This window comes from Poecile atricapillus, chromosome 3, assembly GCF_030490865.1.
Source record: "Poecile atricapillus isolate bPoeAtr1 chromosome 3, bPoeAtr1.hap1, whole genome shotgun sequence".
Lineage (NCBI taxonomy): Eukaryota > Metazoa > Chordata > Aves > Passeriformes > Paridae > Poecile > Poecile atricapillus.
Window position 1 is genome coordinate 64,717,829 of NC_081251.1, and position 27,553 is coordinate 64,745,381.

General features: G+C 40.1%; 1 protein-coding gene across 2 annotated transcripts; it reads left to right on the top strand.

The window, feature by feature from the left end:
* The first annotated feature begins 25 nt into the window (after positions 1 to 25).
* IFNGR1 (interferon gamma receptor 1) lies at positions 26 to 27,553 on the top strand. Of its 2 annotated transcripts, XM_058835223.1 has the most exons (9): positions 26 to 214; positions 9,644 to 9,758; positions 10,162 to 10,334; positions 13,537 to 13,651; positions 14,055 to 14,227; positions 15,469 to 15,617; positions 16,289 to 16,460; positions 17,470 to 17,585; positions 23,941 to 27,553. In XM_058835223.1, the coding sequence occupies exons 1-9, from the start codon at positions 127 to 129 to the stop codon at positions 24,439 to 24,441; spliced, it is 1,602 nt and encodes a 533-aa protein (XP_058691206.1). In that variant the 5' UTR covers positions 26 to 126; the 3' UTR covers positions 24,442 to 27,553. The 2 variants fall into 2 exon arrangements, with proteins under 2 accessions (XP_058691206.1, XP_058691207.1); XM_058835224.1 differs by lacking the exons at positions 9,644 to 9,758; positions 10,162 to 10,334.

The window sequence follows — 27,553 nt, forward strand, 5'->3', positions numbered from 1 at the left end:
CCATCCCGCCCCTTCCCGGCCGGCGCAGGCGCCGCAGCGGGGCGGGCCGGGCCGGGGGGCAGGCGTGGGGAGCGCGGCGGGGCTGCGTGTGCGGGACGGCTCTGCTGGGTCCCATAGCCGGGCGCTATGTGGGTGCCGCTGTCCCTGCTGGCCCTCGCGGCGCAGCTGGCGCCCCACCGGAGCGCGGCTTCCCAGGGGGAGCAGCCGCCCGCAGGTAACGGGCGGGGCGAGCCGGGGGAATGGGGTGGTCAGGCCAGGCCGACCGGCTGATGGGCACGCGGGTCATCTGAGGGCGGCGGCACCGGCACCGGCACCGGGCGTGCCGCGTCCTGTCCCGGATTCCTCCGGGACCGAGCACCGCCAGTGGGGCCGGCAGCCCCGCGGTGGGTGCAGGGAGCCGCCGGGGCAGTGCGGGCGGCCGGGCGGCGCCGGGGAGGAGCCCCCGCTGCTGGCGGGGCTGTGCCGCGCCGTGAGGCGCCCCGGGCCCGGCCGAGCCGGGTCGGGTGCGGGGTTCAGCCCGGCCCCGCCGCCGTGTCGCGGTGCGCCGGCGGCGCGCTGGTGACATCAGCCCCCGTTCGGATGTTCGCGCATTTCGGCACGCCGAGCAAGAGCGGCGTGTGCGCCGGACGGGCCTGCTCCGCTGTGCTTTATGGCTTCGTGTGGCCAAAGAAGTAGAGAAACCGTGAATCTCGGTGCGAAAATGGGGAGCACAGGGCTGGGGAGTGTGAAGAAGGTACCGGGATCGCGGCCTGAAGCGCGCACATTTTGGCCAGGCACTCCTGGGGAGGAGGGGTGGCTTGCCAGCGGAGAGCAGCGTTGTGTCTCTGTTTGCACAGAGTTTTGGCAAGTGAATTACGAAAGAAATAGTCAGGCATACTAGTTTAATTTTAAACTGGAAAAGTTCATTAAAAACAGAGATTGCTGTCTAATAGTCAAAAAGGCACATGCGTTTAATTTTTATTGAGACTACCGAGAGCTGGCTTTGTGTCCAGACTCCTTGAATTCTGCAAATGGAGATTTCTGGAGTTCAGATCCATGCCTGGGTGAAGTGACTGAATTTGATTGCCCCTGAGCATGGGCCACACCATGCTTTGGAAGTCTGCTTAGTTTTGGCTGATATGGACGAGCAGTGCTAAAAGTGGCAATCTGCCTGCATTCTTATCACTTAATAGTTGGTATTTTGAGTATCCAGTTCGTTTGATTTGGTGTCTGCTTGTAACTAGCAAACCTTGCAGGGAAAACTATCTTTTTTCCACATTGGGTCAGTAAGGTGGCTTGATATCTTAAATATTGTCTTGTTTGTTCTTAGTGTCTTTTAGGACATGCTTTAATTGCTAGTAAAATATGCCATTTCTACATTGTATTAAGCATTTTTAGGGCAGAAAACGACAATACCAGTAAACCACTTGTGAAGCAAGCCTGCTATAACCCAGCCTAGTCCAGCACAACAGTTATTGTTGCATGTTAGCATGGAGAGTATTGTATCTGTAAGCATAGAGAGTAGTGCTGTGGCAAAGATGATGTAGCAAGTTGCCTAGAAGCAGGAAGCTCTTTTCTGCATGCGAGTGCAGCAAATCCTAGCTCATAGGAGCAGAATGTATTTTTGAGTTAGGTTTTGAAAACTCCAGCAGCATTTTCTTGATGACTTGCGCTCAGCTTGGTCATAGCCACTATAAGTAAAAGCTTATTTTTTTAGTGAACAAAAGCATTAAGAAGATAATTCTAATTGACAATTCTGTGTATTAGTTGAATAAAAATGCTGGGTTTATAAGTAATGACATGTGCTCACTTCATTATAATATTGATGCAGGCAGATGTGCTGACCTACAGGGGAAGAATTAAAGTAGAAGGGGAAGTCTGAAGCATGTTTATGATGCTGTCACGTACAGAATAGCAGAATGGGTCAGGTTGGAAGTGACCACAGTGGTCGTCTGGTCCAGCCTTCCTGCTCAATCATGGTCATCCTAGAGCATGTGGCACAGGATTACCTCCAGATGGTTCTTGAGTAACTCCAGTGAAGGAGACTCCATAGCCTCTCTGGGCAATCTGTTCCAGTACTTGGTCACTCACTTGGTAAAAAATTCCTTCCTCATATTCAGGTGGAATTTTCTGTGTGTTAGTTTCTGCCCATTGGCTCTTGTTCTATTGCTTGGCACCAGTGAGAAACTGTCTTCTTGGCACTTCTCCTTTAGATACTTGTAGATATTAATGAGGTCCCCTCTCAGCCATCTCCTCTTGAGACTGAACAGGCCCAGCTCCCTCAGGCTTTCCTCATAACAGAGATGCCCCAATTCCTTGTTCTGTTTTGTAGCTCTCTGCTGGACCTCCTCCACAAACTCCATGTCTCTCTTGTACTGAGGAGCCCAGAATTTCCATGGCAACAGTTGCATGATTTTTTTTATTTTTTTTTTCCTTAAGTCTTACAGGGCTTTCAGTGTGCCAGTAGAATAATTCATATATCAAGGAGTTATCCAGTAATCAAGTGTGTTAGGAGGAAATGTTCAGTCATCTTCATCTTCCATTGTAGGACACTGCTTTCCTTAGAAAAGGAATGAAGCCAGATAACCCAGCAGCAACTGGAACATTTCCTGCATTTCCTACAGCTGGGTGCCTAACGTGTCTGCATTGATAGGCCTCTGACTCCACAGTGGAGCTGGGCACTTGCTGATGGGAACTCTCAGTCTGTATTTTAGTATTACAGAAGACAAGGTCTGTGGTCAAGGTGAAGAAGATTTAGAGGCTGTGGTAGCAGTTCAGGTGCTTCCTGCACATTGTAAGCCACATTTCTAAGAGTGTCTGTAGTTCATTTAGGCAGCTGACTTCCTACTGTTTGTGATAATCATGGTGGTCTTGAGTTGTTGTTTACAGTTCAGATTATTGACATTCATAGCAATTGACTCAAGCTGCAAATAAATTAGATTTATTAGTAGAAAGTGTTGTATTTAGATACCATCTATTACAACACTTCTCATCTATAACAAAAGGGATGAACACTCAAAATAGATAAAACAATATTCAGCTTGTATTATTTAATCTGTTCTTGTAAGTGTTCTCCTTGTGCAACTTGCTGTGGTTCTTCTCAAGGTGGTGATCTCAGTCTACCTCTCCTCTTACTACAGCTTACAACCTTGTGGAGATTTTTATCATAAACAATGATTTTAAAAACTCCATAGAGCAATGTCAAACCTCTGAGCCCTTAGAAAATTAAATTCTGTTGTAAGTAGAAGCTGTAAAATGCTCTGTATACTGTGTATAATGTTTATTCATGATACTTGGAAAATCATTTCAGTTCATTTCAGTTAATGTTTTAAAAATTATTAGCTTTAAATATTACACCAGTCATGGTACTCATTTAATTTGTGAACTGATTTCTTTGTGAATTTGAGGTCTTTTAAGAACTTCTGGTAGAAACTTCTGCATAAATTGCTGTTACATGCATTAATTTAAGCTTGTCTGCAGTAAAGTCTTTAAGGAAGTACCATCCAGGTATGGGAGTGGCATTACAAGAGAAATGCATGTCCTGGGTTTCTTTTGGAGGGATAAATGAAAGTGGGTGAAGGCAAGCACATGCAAGCATTTTCACATACACCGTGTGGCTGCTGCCACTTAAAAGAGAGCCAGTCAGGTAGCAGGTACAAAATTTCTTCATCACCTTGCTCCTTGGTGCTTGCCAGTCTGCCCAGCTCCCAACCAAGCACAGCCAAGAGGCAGCTCCCCTCCAGCATTCTGGTAGGAGCAGGAGCTGTTTAGTGCCTAGCCTGCCAGAAGTGCACAGAGAGGGAGCTGTGGTAGCCCAGGTGTGCTGCCTTCAAGTGGGATGTGGCAGAAGGCAGAACCACTGCACTGACAGACATTTCCCATTCCTCCCCAAGGCATGTGCTTGGTGCTCCTGCAGCCTGTGGTGAGCAGTGACCTCTTCCTGCTCAGTTTCGGTCCTGTGGTGCTGGGCAGTGCTCCTAACTCTCCTCCTCTCCCGGATGGCTGAACTCTGCTTTTAGTGCAGGCCAATTTTGTTTGATTTAGAAGAGATTGAAGTGAGAATATAAATGATTAGGAGGACCATTTTGTCATGGTTTAACCAAGCCCCACGCAGCTGCTTGTTCACTTCATTGCCAGAAGGATTGGGGAGAGAATGAGAAGGGTAAAAGCTGGAGAACTCTTGGATTGAGATAAAGGCAGTTTAATAGGGAAAGAAAAAGCCATGTACATAAGCAAAGCGGAGCAAGGAATTAATTCACTGCTTCCCATGGGCAGGCAGGTGTTCAGCCATCCCCAGGAGAGCAGGGTCCCATCATGGGTAAGGGTTACTTGGGAAGACAAACACCATCACTCCAAGTGTCTCACACTTCCTCCTTCTTCCCCCCACTTGATGCTGTGAGTGTGATACAGCACAGAAAGCAGCAATACCGTGGCCGCTTGCCAGCCCATGCTCACCATGGCTGTTACCAGAATGTTCCCAGGCACGCTGCTGTGAGGTGATAAGAAGTACAGCAAGCAGTGAAAGCAAGGAGCACTGGACTTGAATATGCAGTCAGGAAAGGGAGCCCCAGGGCGGCAAGTACAGGAGCCTGCTCATTACTAGCTAAGTAGCACTAACAGTTGTAAATTCAGTTTAGTACATCCCAGTCAAGTCTGTTGTTATGTCAAACCATTTGAATCCCAAGCTGAACACAAAAAAATTAAGGAAATGAAGCCTTTTTAGAGAGAGTCTAAATTCTTTTTATGTGTTATTTTTCATCCTTAGCATTGACTTGCTGCCTTCTGAATCCATCTTTCAGAGCATTGGTTGCCTTTTTGACACCCTTTTTTTCCATTTGAAGTCTTTTTTCAATGCATATGGCTGCAGAGTACTGCAGAAGCATTCAAAGGTAGTGCAAATTTATCTCATCTTTTTTCTCTTGTCTTTGTTTTCATGGGTGTTGAAAGCTAAGGAGAGTGACCATTTTACATATGTAAAGTCATTGGAACTACTACCCTTTCTGGGTGCAGTTGAGATGGGTATGTGAGCTCAGGTCCACCTATGGGCCACTTATGTAAGACTTGGATTCAGTGATCCTTGTGGGTCCCTTCCAACTCAGAATATTCTGTGAATCTATGAGCTGAAGCAACTGTAGGTAGAGCACAGGGCTGGCACAAGGAAAGCACACTTCTCCCAGTCAGGGGCCCAGAAAGGACCAACTGGTTACTATTGCAGCTCTCTGTCTTTAAATGATGAATTAACCATAATTCTACAGTGAGGTTCAAACTGTTTTCCCCCTTGGCCTGTTGAAGTGGATTATAAGTGTTTTCCTATGATGTGTCACTTGGGGATAATAAGGATTTGTTTGTTTTTAGTGGAAATCCAAAGAAGGAACAAACTTTTAATTTATTTTTTTTTTTAACTAGTAATTTAAATTTAATAATTAAAAAAATAATTTAAAGGTAAAAACTTTCAAAAGTTTTTACTTGTTATTTTTCAGTTTGTCTTTTCAAGCTTTCAGTTTGTTCTTTCAGTCTGCATTTTAGTGGCTAAATTATGTTTAAAAGTCACATATGACTTGAGTGAAGTTTTATGGCTTTTAAGGGTGCTGTTGTCTCAGATAGCTGTACCATAAACTTTGCAGTGTGGATTCATCAGGCCCTGTTCTGTTACATGCATTATTGCACTTCAGCTGAATTCTGCTTGGGTAAGCAGTGGTGACAAATCCCTTTGTGTGTAATGTCAGAATGAAGGAAGGAGTTTCAGCCTTGCGCAAGATGCAAGTATCAGCTTGAAGGCTGTCTAATTTTTACATCTTAGAGATGTCCAGTTCATTGAATTAATTTTTGCTCTAGACAATGCATTGCCAAGGCTCAGTGAACAGGTAGGACATCTACATATATATAAAATATTAAGTCCTTTCTTAAGTGTATGCTTTAAAAATAGATTTTATTGAGACTATGGCTGCTTCAAACTTGTGTTTTGTAAGTACTTTTCATTAGTAGTATTGTTCAGGAGCGCCTGCATAGTCAACAAGAATGTCAGGTTTCAAGAAAAAGGTAAAGAAACCTTTCTTTATGCCTATATGGTTTGTATATGTCTGACCCTGCTGATATTTGTGAGAGATGTGCAGTAGTTATTTCTGACTTGGAGAAGGATATGTATAAAACAAGTTGGTCTTCTTCACAAATCACAATTTGTCTTGTAGGTTAAGAGAAGCATTTTCTGCCTTGATGATGTACACTTTTGAAGCAGAAATGCATCATATCTTGTATGCAAGGAGTGGATTAGTTCTAACATTTATCTATCTTAGTCCAAGAATACACAACTGGGTGCACTTGTTTGCTACTCAGAAAAAAACCCTCCAAACCAAACCAAAACCCCCCTTATTTAGCAGCCTGAAATCAAGCAGCAGCAGATACTTGCAGTAAAATAAGTCTTTCAGTGGAGTTTGTCCTTTCATTTCCTCTCACATGTATTTCCTTCCTGTCTGCTATGCGAGTTGGCTGAAGGTGTAAACGTCTACTAAATCTTAAATACTTTAGTTGAAATAATTTCACATTGAGAAGGTGTTTGATAATGTATATCAGTCACACCTGATGAGATCTTTGCCATCAGCATAGCAGCAATAGTTTTGGTTGTTTGCATATGGACAAATTAGTACATTTCTGTCCAAGTTATAAACTGATGCAGGTGTGAATTTGCTGAGATAAACTGTGCAGCTGTTTTCCCACGTCTGTTCTCTGTTTAATTCTAAACTTCCAGGTCACCCTGTGGTCATGCTTATCTTTACTTTTACCACTCTCTTGTTACTACCTTTGCTTTCCAAAATTGCAGTTCTTTATCTTCAAAATACCGTCATGTTTAGTTTATTCTGGCACGCTTAGGAAAAGTGTATCTGATTGGCCTGCCTTTGCCTTGTATTCCTTCAGTCTGTGGATGTAGAGCTGTTTCCTGAAATTCCTTTTATGTTGTACTACAATGCACATACTCATTTAAATTTCTGTGAAAAAATGGTTCTTGCTGTTCTCTGTTGGCTTCTCAGCAGCCAGTATTGCTGTCTTACAAGGCAAGGTGAACTGCTGGGGGGGAACACTTTGAACTGGAGGCAAGCTAGAACTTGCTGAGTTTCCTGAGTCATGCATTATGGCATGAGTTGCTGATCAGTTTTCTTCTCTCATTCCATACTTGCTGTCTCAGTCTTTGAATTTGCACCTTTAGTGTTGCTGCATTTATGTTTATTATAAATTAAAAGGAGTTTTATGTTTAACAGTTAGCTTCATGGCACTAACTGCTGTCGTCATCTTCCACTTGTGCTAGCAGAGCAACATAGAACATGGTGTAACAGAAAAATGAAAGCTTATTATGTTTAGGTAAGTGTTCACATACAGTATCATGGCCTTTTAACTGGCAATATGCAGAAATTGCATCTATAAAGATTAGACATTAGTACCTTGAAAATCTGCAGTGTCCTCTGTGATCTGTACTCTTGATGCTGGAGTGAGATGGGATTGTGCCATCCCCAGGCACTGTCTCTGTACTGTCTGCAGAAGAAATCATTAGAAATCAGATAGCCAGCCTGAGTAAAAGAGCTGTGAGCTAGACAACGAAGACTTACTTGTTCAGCTACCTGTGCAAGGCCTTGCATATCTTGAGAGGGTAGACAGCACCTCCCAGTTCAGTATCGTTGGCAAATTTGCCCAAGGTACATTCAAATCCTGCATTCAGATCCTTGGTAAAAATACTGAACAGAACAGGCCCTTGAACTGGGGCCCAGGGAACACTGCTGGTCCCCAGCTGGGTGCAGCCCCATTCACAGCAACTCTTTGAGCTGTGCCCTTCAGCCAGTTCTTTACTCAGTGTGCTGTGAACCTGCATATGCCAACATGTTTGGAAGAGCACAGTGCGAGACAGTATCAAAAGTGGTACTAAAACCCGGAAGAAGTATATCTGCTGCCTTCCCTTCACCCACTAGGCAGATAATAAACCAGTTAAGCAGGACTTCCACTTTGTGAACCCCTGTTGACTGTTCCTGGTGATTGTATTGTTCTTCTAATGTCTTTTGAGAGCACCTGGCATGATCTTCTCCATCACTTTTCCAGGTGCTGAGATTAGGCTAACAGGTCTGGTTTCCTGGGCCTTTCCTCATGCCCTTCTTGTAAGTTGGAATAGTGGTTGTCTTCTAGTCAGCAGGGACCTCTCCAAATCTTAGGCAGATGATGGAGCAGTCCTTCTCTTAACATTTACTACCTCCTTCAGTGCTCTGGGGTCAACCCTTTTGTTAAGCAGTTTCTTTTATGTAATAGTAAACAAAAGGGAAAATTTTGTAAGGCTAGCAACACTGTGGCTTAAAACTGCATATTTGAAGTAATGTTTGTGTACTTTGGCCCATCTGTGTGCTTGACATCTCTTCTGTCAACTTGTCACCTTTTTTTTCCTTGTGGTTATGAATTTGATGATTATGTTCCTTTTTTTCCAATAGCTGAAATACCACTGTTATATGTATTAAAACAAAAACCACAGAACCATTTGCAGAGTGATCTATATTACATCTGTCAAACCTTTGTGGTCATATCTCAGCCTCTCTGTATTACTTTCACACATTATTACAATAATGTGTGTATTTGTGTTCTTGTTCTCAGGATGTGTAAATTGATTACGTTCCCTAAATATATCTCAGAATGAAGTTGCAGTACTTGCTTTGTGAACAAGAAGCAATGTAGAGCAGGTCAAATATGAGTTCCCTCAACATTTTGTAAAAGCCACATTGAGAATACTGAGGGTGCCAATCCAGACATTGAGAAGCTGAGTTTTAACAGTTAAATTCAGTTGAGTGACCTTCCTTTCTCTTCTCCTCCTGAGCGTCATGTGTCAGCCTTACGGGATCCTGTAATTTTCCTTCTCCTGCAGCTGCTCCCTTGATATCCCTATTGTGCTTGCATCTTGAAACAGAGAAACAGATACATGGAAGACTGTCGGTGTTGGTTTTTTTTTTTTTTGAATGCTTTACTACATTACCTCTGATATTTTTTGCTAAGTGTACTTCAAACGTGTTCCTTCAAATGGAACTACATTATAGCTTCAGTGTTCAATTTCCTTACAAATGTTTGTAGTTCATTTTGGTCATCACAGCTTACTGAAAATACTGCTGGAGTGGTAGAAGTATCACTGTTGGAAATTCATAGGGAACACAGGCTTTCCCTAGCAGGCCTGTTGCATTTTGGCCTTTATACTCTAGCTCTGGTACCATCTCCCAGCCCATCCACTCCAATTTCTGAACAGCTACAGAAATCTACAGGAACTGGGCTAATCTCCTCTAGCTTGAGTTAAGCCCTACAACCTGTCTCACTGTTATATCTGTAAAAGACCAACGCAGGGGTATAATCTCATCACTGCTTATGGACCTGATACAGGCTGTCTGATGGACTTGCCTTCAATGCACCTGGGTCATCTGACATTGTTGCAAAGAGGACATCTCTCCTCTCCGCAGGAGTGATGAATAATAAATCAACTTACAGGGCTCATGGGTGTTTTTACTGGTGACAGACTAGCTCATCTAGGGGAAGTATTTGTGATTTCTATGTCTAGCATGTTGCCTTTTCCAAATAATTTAGATGTACATTTAGCTGTTCTTGTGTTTGCAAAGGTATGTTTATCAAAGTGCAATTGCTCTCTTCATTCTAGTGCCTTCACCAATGGAGATTGTAGTGACATCTGAAAATTTCAAATCCGTTTTGCATTGGCAGTACCCACCTGTGTCTGAAACTCCTCGTTTTATTGTGGAAATCAAGCCTTACAAGTAAGTTCTTATTAGTTTGTTATTTCCTATACCTGATGTTATCTAGAAACATACAAAAGCAGTCAGTCCATGGTAAATTCTCTTGTTTCTAAGTAGTGATGTCACATGGGGTGAAGGTTGCCCAAGTATAAATTAAGGCAAAGTTTGTCAAGTTAGTCAGGTGGTTGAGGTTGGCAGGGATCTCTGGAGGTCATCTGGTTCAAACCCCTTGCTTGAGCAGGTCATCCATGATTATATCCAGTGGGTTTTTGAATATCCCTAGGGGAGAAGACTCCACAACCACCCTTGGCATTCTGTGCCCTCACAGGTCCTGGCCACCCTCATAGTTTTTTGTTACTGGCAGTGTATTGTACAGAATTATGCAGTTGAAATTGTATTAACTATTACTTGATCTGTTTTACAGTTTAGGTTACTATAAGAACATCTCAACCTGTATGAACACTACAGCTCATTTTTGTGATTTCTCAGAGGAAATATATGACCCTTATTTATCTCACTGGCTTCGAGTTAAAGCTGTTGTTGGGTCCCAACAGTCTGAGTATGTTGAGTCAAAGGAGTTTATTTTGCAAAGGCATGGTAAGTTGTATCTAAATTGTAAACCTTGTAATTTTTTCCAAATATTTAGTGCTAGTAATTATTCCTTTTCCTCTGTTATTGCATTGCATTTGGGAATATCTTAAAGCCAAGAGTCCAGGATGAAATGAAGCATGACTATTGCTTAGTAGGAATTTCATGGCACTTGTTAGCTCTGACTCTGTGGTGTCTATTTGTTTCAAAATGTCTAAAGGCATGAAGGTGATACTGATGGTGCACTCTGAATCCTTCCTGTACTCCAGACACCAATTTAGAGTAGGAAACTGTCACCATACAACATGGACCTGTAGGCATCACTGAAGTAGCAATGTGCGGCTTAACACCACGGCTAGAATGCCATGTACCGATAGCTTCAGATATCCAGATATTACCTGGAAGTTGTAACTGGATAACTCAGTTACTGTATCTTTGTATAAATCCTTTGGGCTGCTTTCAGTCTTTAACATTAGTATGGTAAACGTAAATTTTTTGTCTATAATCCAATGTGGCAGGCCCTGGCATTGCACGGGCAGTGCAAAGGAAGTGCAACAGAGTCAGGAAAGACCAAGAGACTTCTTACCATGCTTGCTTCATTCCCAACATACAGCTTTCAGGGATAACGTGGCCCATGAGATTCTATCTGACTTGGGCTATGCTTTAGCTAGGAATAGATTTCTGCATTGCTGGAGATGGAGGAGTGGAGTCCGTCTTTGCTTTCTGCTATGATTCCGTTCCCACTCAACAGTCCAATGACTCGAAATAGTGGCTGGTTTCTAGTGTTTGACAAAGGGACACAAATCATGGTAGTAATGCTCAGCGTGCATGACAGTTTCCAGAACATTGGTAACCACATATGGAGAAGAGAGACAAAATCCTTTTTTCCTTTGAACAGGAAAGTCATGTTCAGTCAGACCATTAGACACAAAAAATTCACATAGGCCATTGCCATGGGAAATCCAAAGTTTCCAAATGGTGCTTATGGTGGAATTTATTTAGCTTTTCATATAGCTTTCCATTGTTTGAGTACAGTATTGTTTTTAACTGAGGTGATTTATGGTAGGATCTAGTCAGCAGGGACCTCCCCAAATCTTAGGCAGATGATGGAGCGGTCCTACTCTTAACATTTGCTACCTCCTTCAGTGCTCTGGGGTCAACCCTTTTGTTAAGCAGGTTCTTTTATGTAATAGTAAACAAAAGGGAAAATTTTGTAAGGCTAGCAACACTGTGGCTTAAAACTGCATATTTGAAGTAATGTTTGTTTACTTTGGCCCATTTGCGTGCTTGACATCTCTTCTGTTAACTTGTCACCTTTTTTTTTCCTTGTGGTTATGAATTTGATGATTATGTTCCTTTTTTTCCAATAGCTGAAATACCACTGTTATATGTATTAAAACAAAAACCACAGAACCATTTGCAGAGTGATCTATATTACATCTGTCAAACCTTTGTGGTCATATCTCAGCCTCTCTGTATTACTTTCACACATTATTACAATAATGTGTGTATTTGTGTTCTTGTTCTCAGGATGTGTAAATTGATTACGTTCCCTAAATATATCTCAGAATGAAGTTGCAGTACTTGCTTTGTGAACAAGAAGCAATGTAGAGCAGGTCAAATATGAGTTCCCTCAACATTTTGTAAAAGCCACATTGAGAATACTAAGGGTGCCAATCCAGACATTGAGAAGCTGAGTTTTAACAGTTAAATTCAGTTGAGTGACCTTCCTTTCTCTTCTCTTCCTGAGCGTCATGTGTCAGCCTTACGGGATCCTGTAATTTTCCTTCTCCTGCAGCTGCTCCCTTGATATCCCTATTGTGCTTGCATCTTGAAACAGAGAAACAGATACATGGAAGACTGTCAGTGTTGCTTCTTTTTTTTGGAATGCTTTACTACATTACCTCTGATATTTTTTGCTAAGTGTACTTCAAACGTTGACATGGTGCCAGAGCTGGCTAGCTCTCCCTCTGCCCTGTGTCGTTAGTGGGACACACCTCAGGAGCAGGATGACCCAAGGTGTGGCTTAGAGCAAAGCTCTACGGCACTTTTGGCTGATCAGGCGCGGTGTGGAGGCAAGAATGAGGGGAGGCCTTTTGTATGGGTTTTGAAGATGGATTTAATCTCCAGAGGAGCCAGGGAGAAAAGACAGAAGTTTTAGGCTATGCAACATCTTATAGACGAGGGAGGAGTGAGGGGATGATGCAAATCATGAACCAATAGGGAAGCCTTAGGTAAGGAATTTAAGGTGGAGCTTACAGTGCATAAACCAATGGGAAAGCTTGGGGGCAGGAACAATTAAAATCCAATGGAACGTCAAATACACTATGATTGACAGGGAGGATTCTAGAACAAAGGGTTGCTGCTAAGTAAGACTGACAGGGAGGGATCTGGATAAAGAGATAGGGTCACAATGACTGACAGGGAAGGCACTGGAAAAAGGGGTTGGGGTACAATGGTTGATGGCAGTAGGAAGGAGGGTACAACTTGGACAAAAACCAACATCAGAAGGGGAAAACAGATCAAACAATTTGTGCAACAAATCAAAAACTTATTAAAAACACACCACCACAAAACATGTTCTTTCAAATGGAACTACATTATAGCTTCAGTGTTCAATTTCCTTACAAATGTTTGTAGTTCATTTTGGTCATCACAGCTTACTGAAAATACTGCTGGAGTGGTAGAAGTATCACTGTTGGAAATTCATAGGGAACACAGGCTTTCCCTAGCAGGCCTGTTGCATTTTGGCCTTTATACTCTAGCTCTGGTACCATCTCCCAGCCCATCCACTCCAATTTCTGAACAGCTACAGAAATCTACAGGAACTGGGCTAATCTCCTCTAGCTTGAGTTAAGCCCTACAACCTGTCTCACTGTTATATCTGTAAAAGACCAACGCAGGGGTATAATCTCATCACTGCTTATGGACCTGATACAGGCTGTCTGATGGACTTGCCTTCAATGCACCTGGGTCATCTGACATTGTTGCAAAGAGGACATCTCTCCTCTCCGCAGGAGTGATGAATAATAAATCAACTTACAGGGCTCATGGGTGTTTTTACTGGTGACAGACTAGCTCATCTAGGGGAAGTATTTGTGATTTCTATGTCTAGCATGTTGCCTTTTCCAAATAATTTAGATGTACATTTAGCTGTTCTTGTGTTTGCAAAGGTATGTTTATCAAAGTGCAATTGCTCTCTTCATTCTAGTGCCTTCACCAACGGAGATTGTAGTGACATCTGAAAATTTCAAATCCGTTTTGCATTGGCAGTACCCACCTGTGTCTGAAACTCCTCGTTTTATTGTGGAAATCAAGCCTTACAAGTAAGTTCTTATTAGTTTGTTATTTCCTATACCTGATGTTATCTAGAAACATACAAAAGCAGTCAGTCCATGGTAAATTCTCTTGTTTCTAAGTGGTGATGTCACATGGGGTGAAGGTTGCCCAAGTATAAATTAAGGCAAAGTTTGTCAAGTTAGTCAGGTGGTTGAGTTTGGCAGGGATCTCTGGAGGTCATCTGGTTCAAACCCCTTGCTTGAGCAGGTCATCCATGATTATATCCAGTGGGTTTTTGAATATCCCTAGGGGAGAAGACTCCACAACCACCCTGGGCATTCTGTGCCCTCACAGGTCCTGGCCACCCTCACAGTTTTTTGATACTGGCAGTGTATTGTACAGAGTTATGCAGTTGAAATTGTATTAACTATTACTTGATCTGTTTTACAGTTTAGGTTACTATAAGAACATCTCAACCTGTATGAACACTACAGCTCATTTTTGTGATTTCTCAGAGGAAGTATGTGACCCTTATTTATCTCACTGGCTTCGAGTTAAAGCTGTTGTTGGGTCCCAACAGTCTGAGTATGTTGAGTCAAAGGAGTTTATTTTGCAAAGGCATGGTAAGTTGTATCTAAATTGTAAACCTTGTAATTTTTTCCAAATATTTAGTGCTAGTAATTATTCCTTTTCCTCTGTTATTGCATTGCATTTGGGAATATCTTAAAGCCAAGAGTCCAGGATGAAATGAAGCATGACTATTGCTTAGTAGGAATTTCATGGCACTTGTTAGCTCTGACTCTGTGGTGTCTATTTGTTTCAAAATGTCTAAAGGCATGAAGGTGATACTGATGGTGCACTCTGAATCCTTCCTGTACTCCAGACACCAATTTAGAGTAGGAAACTGTCACCATACAACATGGACCTGTAGGCATCACTGAAGTAGCAATGTGCGGCTTAACACCACGGCTAGAATGCCATGTACCGATAGCTTCAGATATCCAGATATTACCTGGAAGTTGTAACTGGATAACTCAGTTACTGTATCTTTGTATAAATCTTTTGGCCTATGAGATTCTGTCTGACTTGGGCTATGCTTTAGCTAGGAATAGATTTCTGCATTGCTGGAGATGATGGAGTGGAGTCCCTCCTTGCTTTCTGCTATGATTCCGTTCCCACTCAACAGTCCAATGACTCGAAATAGTGGCTGGTTTCTAGTGTTTGACAAAGGGACACAAATCATGGTAGTAATGCTCAGCGTGCATGACAGTTTCCAGAACATTGGTAACCACATATGGAGAAGAGAGACAAAATCCTTTTTTCCTTTGAACAGGAAAGTCATGTTCAGTCAGACCATTAGACACGAAAAATTCACATAGGCCATTGCCATGGGAAATCCAAAGTTTCCAAATGATGCTTATGGTGGAATTTGTTTAGCTTTTCATATAGCTTTCCATTGTTTGAGTACAGTATTGTTTTTAACTGAGGTGATTTATGGTAGGATCTAGTCAGCAGGATCTTGTGTTTGGTTCTCTTTCCTGTATATGTTTAATTGCTGTTTGTTTTTTTTGTTGTCAGCCGAAGTTTTATGGACTTGGGTGTCTAGGAAAGTTAACTTGCTTTACAGTAAAATTCTTCATGAATGATCTGTTTCCATTTTAGAAACTGATTAGTTACTGTATCCAAATGCCTCCATTACTTCTAACAGCAGAGAGGTCTTACCACAGCTATGCAATATTAACAGCATGGAAATATAAATACTTAATTTTTCTCAAATCTCTGATGAATTTTGAAAAGCTAACTATAAATACCATATTTTATGTTAAAACCTTTGGCCTAATTGCAATGGTGTAATGTGTTGCAGGAAAAATAGGACCGCCAAAACTGAGTCTCTCAAGACATGGTGATAAAATCACGGTTGATATTTACCATTCTGTATTCCCTCTTTCTTGTGTTGAAGACATTTATTCAAAGCTTGAGTACTCGGCAATTGTTCGGGACAATAAAAATATGGTAGGTCCCAAAAATAAAATTTAAAATTAAAAACACTGGTTTACCTTAAATGCTTATACAAGAGATGTATGCCTATGACACATGGAGCTAACAGATGCCAAGAAAACAGCTGAACACCTAAAATGTTGAGCGCAATACAATATGTGATTGAAAGGTCTGTATTTCAGTTGTCCAAATTAGTCACTTACAATGAAAATTAGATTATTGCATTAGCTGTACACAAGTGTTATTCTATCACATGCTGCTGTCTCTGCATACATGCTAAAACATTGGTACTTTGACTTGTGCCACTCTCACTTGTCTAAAGAGACATTTCATTTAAGAAAATTACCTTTTGAGGTATTTATACCAGTTTATTTAGCAATCATGGAGGATGAAGGTGAGGTGTGTTTACTTACAGTTAGCTTTTCATATGCATCCAGGTACAAATTTTATAATTGTGAATCTCTACTGTGAACAGCAGAAATTTTACCTGGAAAATACCATGCTCTGATCAAATACAACATCTTAAGATAGCCCATAAGGAGATGGTCATATAGATTTTGCAAGGCATATGGGTGATGTAGAAAACACATCTAATAGTGTTCTTACATTTTTTGAAGTGGTGGAAGGTACTGTAACATTGTTCTAGTGAGTCAAATGATATAACATATCTTCCAATTTTTTTTCAGACTGAAGAGCTCTATGCGGACAACTGTACAATGCATAAGTGTAGCCTCAAAATCCCAATTTCTACTGAAAATTCTACTTACTGTGTTTCAGCAAAGGGAAGTTTTGATAATCTGATGTTTGGCACTCCGTCAGAGGAAAGTTGCATTTCTGTTCCTCTCAAGCAGACATCGAGTAAGAGGTTTCTAATACTATATTAAGAACATACTGATTGTGAACATAGATCTGATGTAGCAAGTATTTGATGCTTGGGATGCCTTTGGGGAAAATAGAAGAAGTAGGGAAAGCTTAGTCATTATTTTCCAAATGTACTTTGATAGTTCTGACCTTTACAAATCATGTATTATTTTCAAGTGACCCTGAATTTTTTGGGGGGGTATTTTTCCTATGTTGTCCTATGTTTCCTATGTCCTACAAAACTTTTCTATTGCACATGAACACTGGTTTAATTAAAAAATCACAAATTGATCATTCACTGAGCTGTGTGGTTTTCATAGGCATTCATAAGGCATTGTCTCTTCTAGCAACTGGCTTTTTGCTCAGCCTCATCACTGAGGATAATGTGTATAGACTTTTAACTGGAAGCAACTATAAACTTACTGTCATTAAATTAAGATATTCAGGTCTTTTTCTTAAGTAAGGAGAACAAAACAAACATTGTGGTTGTACTTCATTATGGCCTGTAATTTCAGCAAATTGATAGAAGCAGTTTTCTTGAATGCACAGGATCAACTGGATGAGGGAGGCTATTAAGAGAATCAGACTAGTGGAGTCCTACTAGTAATTGTTAACAATTCTGTGTTTTGGAAGATTTCATATTTTACTGTGCATAAACTCTGTATAGTTATGCCAGTTAATATGCTATCACATAGAAAGTGTACAAATCTTATCATCCCCATCTTTCATCTCTAAGGAACAAAAAATTAGTTGCAAAATTCCTTTATTTCTATAAAAACATGATTATGTTTATATGAATTGAAAAGCTTCTGTCATTGTAATTCTTATTTACTCCATAAAAGTGTTATGGATTAAGTTTTCCTGAGTGAGAAAAGGTAGTAGATTGACAAATTCACACATTACAGCTAAGCATTCTGTGCTATTAGAATTTCTGAAATTATTCTAAGTGGTACAGCAGTGGCTTGTTTTTCCAAAATTCCTAGTAGATTTTGCTTTAATTTTCTAGGTACACATGGTATCATCATTGTGTGTGTTGTTATTGGGATCTTGACTGTAATATTTTTGGTGTATTATGGCTGCAAAAAACTAAGGAAAGACAACATACAGCTGCCAAAGTCATTGGTAAGTTCTGTAACTCCTATATCTTGATGCCAATCTTTTGGGTTTGTTTGGTTGGGTTTTTTCAGCTTTTTTACCATGGTCTCATAGATATTTAGAATTTTTGCCAGTCTAATATTCTGAAAGCCTTTGCAACCAGATGAGTCTTAGATTTTAGGGCTAGACTTCAATGACTCTTTAACTGAAGTAGCAATAGTTGGTGTAGTTTGAGAACTTGGTTCTTAAAAACTTGGTGTGTGCATACCTAGGCAGGTTTGTGTTCACTCTAGTAGCAGAGACACAAAACTACAGAATCACTGACATGAGACCTTTCTAGAGGTCATCTACTCAAAGCCTTTTGCTCGAGCACAGGAACAGGTTAGCCATGAGTGTATCCAGATGGCTTTTGAATACCTTCGAGGAAGGAGACTCCACAGCTGCTCTGGGCAATCTGTTCCAATGTTAAACCACCCACCCTCACAGTTTTTCTTACATTCAGGAAAAATTCTGTGTGTTTCAGTCCATTTCCTTTTGTCCTGTCACAGGAGCTGTGAGATTCCTTCATTAAACAGTAGTACTGGAATCCTGCTAATTGCTACAATATGCTTAGTGATGTTCAGAGTAAAGGAAGGGAGTAATAGTTCTATAGGAAGAGGGAAGGACATGCAGAAGTTTGTTCTCACATTGAGCAGTCATGGAGAAGAGAGGTCAACAGCTGCTCCATCTTAAAAACTTCCTGTAGCCATTCCTAGGAAACAGAACGGGTGTTCCTTAAGGAGCAGCAGTGCTCCTTGGTTTCATGTCAGGCAAGAGTGGAGTGTCTAAGAACTACTGTTGTTAATATTCTCCTGGTGTTGTGTTAATCACAACAATGAGCTACCACAACTTCAAAGAGCTGCCACCTGAGGCAGTAGTAAACAGAAATCACAGCAAGAGTATCTTCTCAGTGGATGGAGGAAGTCTCATTTATAGAGAGAGTAGCCAACAAATTTCCATTCCATGTTCTTCAGTTTCAAAACCCTTTAAAATGACCTCTCCATAGTCAATGCCCAAAATCCCTCTGGAATCTGTGTTCTTTAGAATATCAGGAGGCAAGATTGCTCTGACTAAATGGAGATACCCAAGCCAGAGGTGGTCCCTTTGTAGTAAAGCAGTGATCTAGTCCACCAACTTGAGCAGCACAAGATGATTCATTTCCTTTATGCACTTCTGATCAGACAAAAGGCTTTCTAAAATTCTTGTTTCTTTCCATGGACTGTGATGGAGACAGGAGACTGGTTTGGAGGTAGCCATTCACGCTGTAGGCTTTAAAAAATCAGATGAGAAAAACCTCTCTGACATCTCTAAATAGGCGCCAATATCAAAACACACGGGCCTGTAGAGATACTGGAGACTTTGTGTCATCCTCACACCAGAGTGTACTTGTCTGAATATGTAACTTTGTGTCCTATGTACACACAACAGTAACTTCTGTGGAGATCCATTCATTATAGCAGAAGATGCTCATGCAGAATTACAGTGCTGTGCTCAGTGGATCCATAATTTTGGCTTTCCAGTACCACTGTGATGTCCCACCTAAAGATCAGGAAGTGGAATATCACAAATAGAATGTGTACTCCTTTACACCTGTGAGCTTCCTGATGCATGCTCCAACTTCACATTTGAGATTACTTAGTAGAAACTCATGTGTGTGCACATATTCTCATTTTAATGGGCTAGATGTTACTTTATGGTTTCTAGGTTTCATTACCACAGTATGATTCAAGTGCTACATCATATTTTATTGCTAAAGAGCTGAATGAAGCCTATAACTATTTATACATATTGTTAACTGTGTGGTCAGGTACCGAGACACGCTCCCCTTGAAAGTGGTTGCTGCCCAAGTCCTGTTCAAGAAGCATTTTGCCCATGTTCTGAGATGTGGGTTTAAACTCCTAGGTTGCTCTGGGTGGAGTCAGGAGGTAGACACTGGTTCTTGTGGGTCCCTTCCAAATCAGGATATTCTATATTTCTGTTCATTTCCAATGAAGTCTTTAATGACTAACATAAGTTGTAGAGCTCATAGAAGTAGTTTAAACATAGGTGATATGAATACTGTGGGAATGCAAAATGAGCAGTTAATAATTTAAACATAATTATTTTGTGGTTAATCATTTAAAATAATGAACAAACAATTTAAATAATTGATATGAACAGTAAGTTTAATTATAAGACATTATCTCTATAGACCTGATGGCACTCGGAGCCTGTCACTGACCTTTGTGTATGTACTAGGCCTTTTTTCTGTACAGGTTATGATCATTGTGCCTTACCTGAGCTTGTCTGAGAATAAAACATCTAGGGAGTTTTTCCATCTGTTAAAAGACTGGGCAAGATTTCCTACCTTAGGACTGCTGTTTTTCAGTGATCTTCCTGGTAGCTTGTAAGTAGCTTCTAAAACATCATTTGAGTCACTTCCAACAACTTGGAATTTTCCAACTGAAGGAAAAATAAGAAAGAGTAACCATCAAGCATCAAGTACCCAAGCAGCCACCTTTGTGAGTCTCATATACTTAGAGAAAAGAAAAAAAAATCCGTTGCAAATTGGAACTCCGGAGCTTTTATACTGTCTTTTCTATGCTGTTTGTGACTCCCAAGAATTACATAGCAGTTGTATCTTGATCCTACTTCCACAGTGCAGCTGCCATTCAGTATGGCATACAATGAATGCCTTCATCAGAAAACGTGTTTGTTTAAATGTTTAAACATTATAAACAGTAGGATCCTACCAGGAATATGCATTCATGAAATGGGACAGATTCCTTTACAAGACTTCATGTTAGTCTTCTGCCTGGATCAAGGAAATCTGATGTTTCAGCAGTTCAGCTGTAGTTATAGCTTCCTTTCATTTATCTCACAAAAAGTATTATAGGAGGCTGTCTCCTTCTACCCAATGTCTGTCTACCCAATGTCAGTCATTGAAAAATGTCCTGTGGTTATTCCAATACTAGATTTTTGTTCTAAGATTTGTGGTAAGGGCTAAGCCACTTTTGAAGGAATGTGATTTTCTGATATGCTGTGGGCATCTCTCTCTCTCTCTTTCTCTCTGCTTTAACTTCCCTGTGTTTTTCTTCAGTGTCTTCTATCTTTGAATGGTGGCAAATATTTTTGTGAGTAAAAAACATCTACATCATAAGAGAAAAGTGAAAGTTGTGTCTTACTTAAGCCTACTTTTCCGTTATCTGCTGATGCTTTTTCTAATTCTGACAGGAATGATAAGGCTGTGTTCTCTCTTTGTAGAACACTTAGGATAGTCACAAAACAGTAGGGAATTTTCTTTGCACCTGTTTTTTTTTTTGATTATACAACATATATTTTTGATATGGAGAAACTAATTGTTCCTGCAAATATTGACTGACACTTGCCACAAATAATTTGTCATCTTACAAGAGAGAAGCTGCTTCATTACTTTTGTGAAAATTTTTTTCCCCTGTGAGCATCTGTAGGGGGCAGTAACATAGTCTTCATAAATTTATATAGCATTAATGTTCTGTGGAACCATATAAAAACCACAAAGATTATTGCCATCATCCTAATAGGATTTGAAATGGAGTTCTCAAACTCCCCTTCATGAAATGTGCACCTGAAAATTACTTGGAATTCATAGGTGGACAAGTTATTAGAAAAGAAGTTAAGAAAGGACTTGTTAATTACCTTAACTGTTACAGATTCCTTGGGATATGTTACTTCCCTGTGTCCTTGAGCCTGACTTTTAGCAGTGTGTCTCCCTTGTCTGTTGAGACCATGAAAGACCTGAAAGCACAGGTGCTGTTATTTGAGACAGGAAATTATGTACCTGCACATGCCAGGTAATATTGCTGATACCCATCTTAAGATCACAGGCTGTCAGTTTGCTAGTATTAGGTAATGTCAATAAAAGAAAAATACTAACTTGCCTATAGTAAATACTTTTCTTCAAATAGCCACCATATCTTAATTACCCTTGTTACTCAAGATCTTTAGAGTGTTAGTAATAGCCAGTTACTGTAATAAGCTGTGATTCTTATCTTTGAAGCTAGAAACAACTGCATGAGTTGTTAAATTGTCTTGTAGTCATGACTCAGTGACCCTTAAAAATACCTTTGGTACCGGGAAACACACAGGAGTTTTTTCTTCTGATCGCTTCCTTCTTTCATGAATGGGAATAGGAGTGTCTTTGCACCATCTTGCCTGGTCAGAAACTTGTCATGAAAAAAGTGGGTTTCGTTTTGAGACGTCTTGGATGTAGTTGTACAGAGAATAGGTATTTTATTTCCAAAGTCTCTGAGTATTGCCAGCACTCACTGTGAAATGCTGGACCTGTGTAGAATGCAAGGTAATCCCTTAACATATTTTAGGACTGTGATTTTTCAGAACTGTGTAAAAATCCTAAAAGGGGAGAAACAAGAACTCATTGGGTTTTGTTTTTAACTTCAGTTTAGCATGTACTGGTATGGGGAGAGATGGGAAGCTGAAAACACAGCTTTTGACTATGGTTTCTCTAATAATTTGTTGTAATTCACGTTCCTCAAGTATTCTTACACAGAGAATTCCCTTCTCTTGTCAATTGCTGTGTGGTTATTGGAGTCAGATTTTTGCTAACCCGCACCCCAAAAAACTATAGATGCTGGTCCCTTCAAGATCAGTGTTGGATAGTGTAAGTACCCAGTATTTTGGATATATATCCAATATAGCTGTATAAAGAGATTCTCAAAAAGTGCATTAATCCTTCTAAGGTGTTCTTAACATTTTCAGTATCTGCCCATTGTTGATTGTAATCTCTTACTTACAACTAACTTTTAAGCATGTGCTTCTTATGAATGAGTGGTTTCCATGAATTCTCATGGAAAATACTCTGAATACTCTTTACAGTTCTGTATATTCTGTAGTATTCTGTTCCCATAACAGAAAATGAAGATCCAAAGACATTGATGGTTGTACACTACAGCTAGGTTGCAGTGTGTCAGGAGCCACCTGAATGCACTTTTCAGTGGCAGCCCTTGATTCCCCAGAGGATTGCCTCACCTTAGTGATGTTCACACAGGTGTTTGTAAAACTAACTTAGATGATCAGTAACTGCTCTTCAGGGAGTGTTTGCTTGACCTGTGGTGGTGCTCGTTGTTTGGCTGGTTGGTTTTCCTAAACTGTAATGCTTATATTGATCCAGCCTTAACCACAGATTAGCATCATCAGAGCTTCTGAGGGGTAAGATAATGGGACTGAAGTGAGAGATTAAGGCAGTTTCTAATGAAGGCAGCACACTCTGAAGGTATGAATGTAAAGCTACAGTCTCACAACCATTTAATCAGGAAGGACTCTTGAAAAGCACGGTCAGATCGGATCATCTGGTATGGATGGCCCTCTCAGTTCTTACACTAGTACAGACAGGGAAGTTCTTTGTGATGATTTGTAATTTTTCTTAATGGTATTTTACTTCATCTTTCCTCCTCCTGCATACACCTCTTTCTTCCAAATAAGCCTCCACATGAATTTTCAGGCAGATTTTTTTTTTTTTTTGGCAAAGTATCTGAAAAAACAGTGATTGTGTATTTTATTAACAAATTCATGGATCTATAATACTTGATATTGTGTGATGCACATACATAGTGAATTACAAAATTTGTGAAAGAACACTATTAACTTTTTCTCCCTGGGCATTCTGTTATCTTTAGGGAACACCATCAAATAGCTGAAAATTTACCCTACTTTGTTTTTAATGTGTATGTACTATTGAAAAGACATTGTAAAAATAAATAAAGAAAGAAAGAATCTAAGCAGGCTGAAGGCATATTGTAATTGTTTAAAATGAGCTGGGGCTTGGCCAGTGAAAGAATTCATATGATCAACCTGTAGAGGGATGTCAGTGTGAAACATTAAAGTTTGTTGCAGCATAGTGACTTTGTGAAATAAATTAGGAGACTTCAGCATAGATGTGGTTGCTGGGTATGTTGTTCACTTCCCTCCCGGTTGAAACAGGTGCCAGAAATTATCACAGCCACTGTAAATTATACTCATTCTCTATAGAGTATGAAAGGCTTCCCCAGCTGAAGAGTATTACCTCTTTTTCTTCTTTTGCTGTTTTCCTCTATGCTGGAAACTTCAAAATATAGTGGGTAACATGAAATGGATTTGATCCTTGCAAATATGCTTGCCCAAAGAAAGCATTTTTGAGATCTTGCAAACAAGTGTTACTGGAACAGTTAAACTCATGGACATAGGCCAATGACCATGCCAGATTTTAATTTTTCAGTTTTGTTTTGGAATTGGTTATAATGATGCTAAATTATTGACTTGCCTATTTTTTCAGCTTTTAAACTCAAAGTTGTTTTGTTTGGTTTGTTTTCTTTTTTTTCCATTTAAGGTCATTGTGATGAGAAACCTGAACACAGGTACCTTACTGGGACCGAGGTCAGACGGGAAGTATATATCCGTAATTAGCTTCCCATCGAGCCACTCAGAGTTGCCAGTGAATGGTGAAGTAACCTTGCTGGTGACAGAGCCAGAAGAACAAACTGTTATTCCTGCAAATTCCTGTGATGGAGAATCTTCTGTCCCTTCCCCAGAGGCACCAGCCAAAGCAGAAGAGGTGCCTGTTCAGGAAAGCACAGAGGAGGTCTCTTGTGATGCTGAAGAACAAAACTGTGTGGTAAAAGAGAATTACTTCATTTCTGACAGTAGCCAAATGGATATCTGCAATGAGTCTTCAGGGTCAGAGATCTCTACCACAGAAAGACAGCAAACGGTGATTCCAAGCAGCTGCTTCAAGTTTTCTGGCTATGACAAGCCTCATGTTCCATTAGATATGTTGATGATAGATGTTGGTGAAGAGCAGCCTGTGAATGCTTACAGGCCCACTGAGTAGGCAGGATAACTGAAGTGCCTAACCACAACTCAGAACAGCATTACTGAAGGTTTTGGAAAGTCTGGGTTAAATCGTGAGCATCTGCAAGTTGTACTTGTCCTGGTCAGTAAACAATTGAAAACAGTATCTGAAAACGGCATAAAAAATGTGGGGAAATTTAATAGCAACCACTTTTGAAATGCTTTTGTATATGATATAACTCATTATTTCCTATTTGAAATAGTGCTGTGTTTTTTAACAATACTCTATAGAAAACATACCATCGACTATAAAACACCAGCTGTACCATTATTCACTTCTGCTTCAAATCTTGCTCAAAATCAGTTCAACAAACATAATGCTTAAAAAATCCTGCACTTGGTTATGATGGATGTGTGCAAGAAATGTTTGAGAATTTTTACCATTATTGGAGGTATCTTCTTGCTTATGTTTTTTCTTTTGAAGAGTATTTTTATATTAAATGCTCCTATTTCTTTTAAATAAGACTGTGCCTATAAACTCTTCCTGTATGTCTTAGGAATTTGATTGCATGTCAGAGAAGTAAGAAGTAATGGCCATAAACTAAGAACACAAGAAGTTCACCTCAGCATGAGGAAGAACTTCTTTGCATTGAGGGTGGGTGGCAGAGCATTGGCACAGGCTGCCCAGGGGAATCACGGAGTCTCACTCTCTGAAGACATCCAAAACCCACCTGAACTCATTCCTGTGTCACCTGCTCTAGGTGACCCTGCCTTACCAGGGTGTTGGACTGGGTGGTTTCCAGAGGTTACTTCCAACCCTAACAATTCTGTGAAAGTACCAATTATTTGTAGTCTTTACTGCTAACTTCAGTATAGCAGCGCCCATTTGGATCACCTTGTGGCCTGAGTAACCATGTCCCATTCTGGCAGAATCTATTAGTAAGCTGACTGATCATCACTGGGGGGAAAAAAGTCTAATGGGTAGTTGCACAAATTCCTTAGAAAATGCCCTCAAAATTCAAAAGCCTGGTTTCTTATATTATTCTATTCCATTATTCTATTCTTCTATTTATTCTATTTTTTATCCTAATTATTAGAACAATATGTTCTTTAAATAGAAATCAATAGAACTTTTCTAACAGGATGAAAATCACTGCTATTTCTGCCCCTTATAATAACATAATGCTGGAACTACACAAAATCACCCTCTAAAAAAAAAAATCACAAAATCATCCCCTTAAAAAACATCTCAAGACCACAGGAAAATACTGTGATTAAGTTGTACTTTATAAGTTTTATTGTCAGCTGACAGCCTCTTCCAAATTTTATATCATAGAGTCTGTAGTTTTGAAAATTGAGGAATAAGAATTCTATATTTTTATATTTATTTTTTTTTCATATTGAAATGCATGTGATCTATTTATTTCCCTTTAATCAAGATTTGGTAGGTATTTTCTATTTGTAGGAAATGTTTAGAGCAATTATTAATGAAGTTCAGGTAAAAAAATCGCTTTACGGGTACAAGTTGGTCCATTTACACAAAATCATGGGTTATTTTTTAAAAGACATTTTTATAGGATTGTCAGAATTGTTACCATACTACAGAGGTGGTTTTAAGGGAAAACCAGTGTCATAGGACTTCTGTCCTTACATTCCTTAGTGATGTGAGCATTCTTCAGGTGAAGTTAGTTTATACAGCAGTTTCGGGAGTGCTTCCATTGTTGTATATATCAGATATTGACCACAGTGGTACAAAAGATTTAAAAACAATAGCTATTTTCCCATCTCTACTCAAAGGAAGATAACAGATTGCTTAGCAGGGTTTTGATAATTTTAGGAAAAGCCAAATTAAGCTGGTAAATTTTGTAGTTATGATGGCATGGAAAGACCAAATAGTAATTGTTAGCTGGCTGTGATTAGTTTCTGCATTCTATTCAAACACAGTGCGACCCCCTAGCAACTTCTTCAATGTCGTGTTCTGGATTGAGTTCCTAGAGGCAGTGCTTAGTGTCTTACTGCTTAGGATGCACTACTGTGTAGGTCTCCCCGAGGCAGAGGTGCAGAAAATAACACTCTTGGTGTGACAAGAAGGCTTTTTGAAAATCAGCACTAACTGCACTTGAAACTCCAACTAAACTGACTGGGTAGTGATGTGGTTCATCACTGAGGCTCTTAGCAGGCTGTCTACTAAGTAGATGAGCTTCTGTGTCTTGTGCAGAGATTGCAGTTGATGTTATTTCTTTCTGAGTTTGGAGGTTTGTTGATGAATATGAATTACAATAAAATACCTCAGGAATTTATAAATGGCAGGGAAGTGTTTAAGTTAAACTTGGCTCTGGAGGGATAAAGAGAGCATTAGAAACTGTGGAGTTAGTCTTGTTTTTTGGGAAGAAGTTTCTGACCAGACAATTTGCTCCGTATTTTCTTTGCAACTGCTCAGAGCATTTAACCTTGCACTTGGTAGCTTGTTTTCCTTCTCTCAGTTTTGTCAAAAAAAGAAATAAAATGTTGATGTTGTCCAAGAACATCAGTAATTAGCTCTGGCAGTTGTTGGATTTGATGTGTCTGCCTCAAAACCGAGATTCTGTCAGAAACATGTAGTTTTTATTTTTTTTAATTAGATTTACATTCTTAGCAGTGCATCAGGAAACTTTGGTGCTATTAAACTGAGACACAGTGTGTTAGATTTGTGTGAGCTAAGTGTTTCGTTGTTCTGGAAGATTTTCCTTTGCTGACGCACTGGCAGAGGAATGCCACTAGATCCATTTTAAAATGAAGTGACTGTCTCGGGTTCTTTTCTCTTACCCCTGCAATACAAGTACATTGTACATTCTTCTGAATCTTTCAAATCACGTGGAGTCAAATGCGAGTAAAAGGACCCAGCCAGGAGCTAGGATATCATTAAGAAGAGTGATGTTAACATCAGTAAGAAAAGACACAAAAATATATGGGAAAAATTGGGCATGGCAGATAGTCACATGTATCAGAAAAGTGATGTTATTTGGGAAGCTGAAAGTCAAGAACAGCTGTATGAGTGCTTTGTACTATATCACATTTATCTACAACAGACCTGCTCTTGAAATAAAGCAAGGTTAAATGTACTTTTTAATAAAAATTTCTGAATTGTAAATAAAAAAGCCACTGAACTAGCA

Bases quoted from the DNA above. Each gene is read 5' to 3' on its own strand.
- IFNGR1 (XM_058835223.1), top strand. From the start codon at position 127: ATGTGGGTGCCGCTGTCCCTGCTGGCCCTCGCGGCGCAGCTGGCGCCC. The intron at 10,335-13,536 runs GTAAGTTGTATC...TCTTCATTCTAG, and splicing joins GTTTATTTTGCAAAGGCATG to TGCCTTCACCAACGGAGATT. The intron at 13,652-14,054 runs GTAAGTTCTTAT...TCTGTTTTACAG, and splicing joins GTGGAAATCAAGCCTTACAA to TTTAGGTTACTATAAGAACA.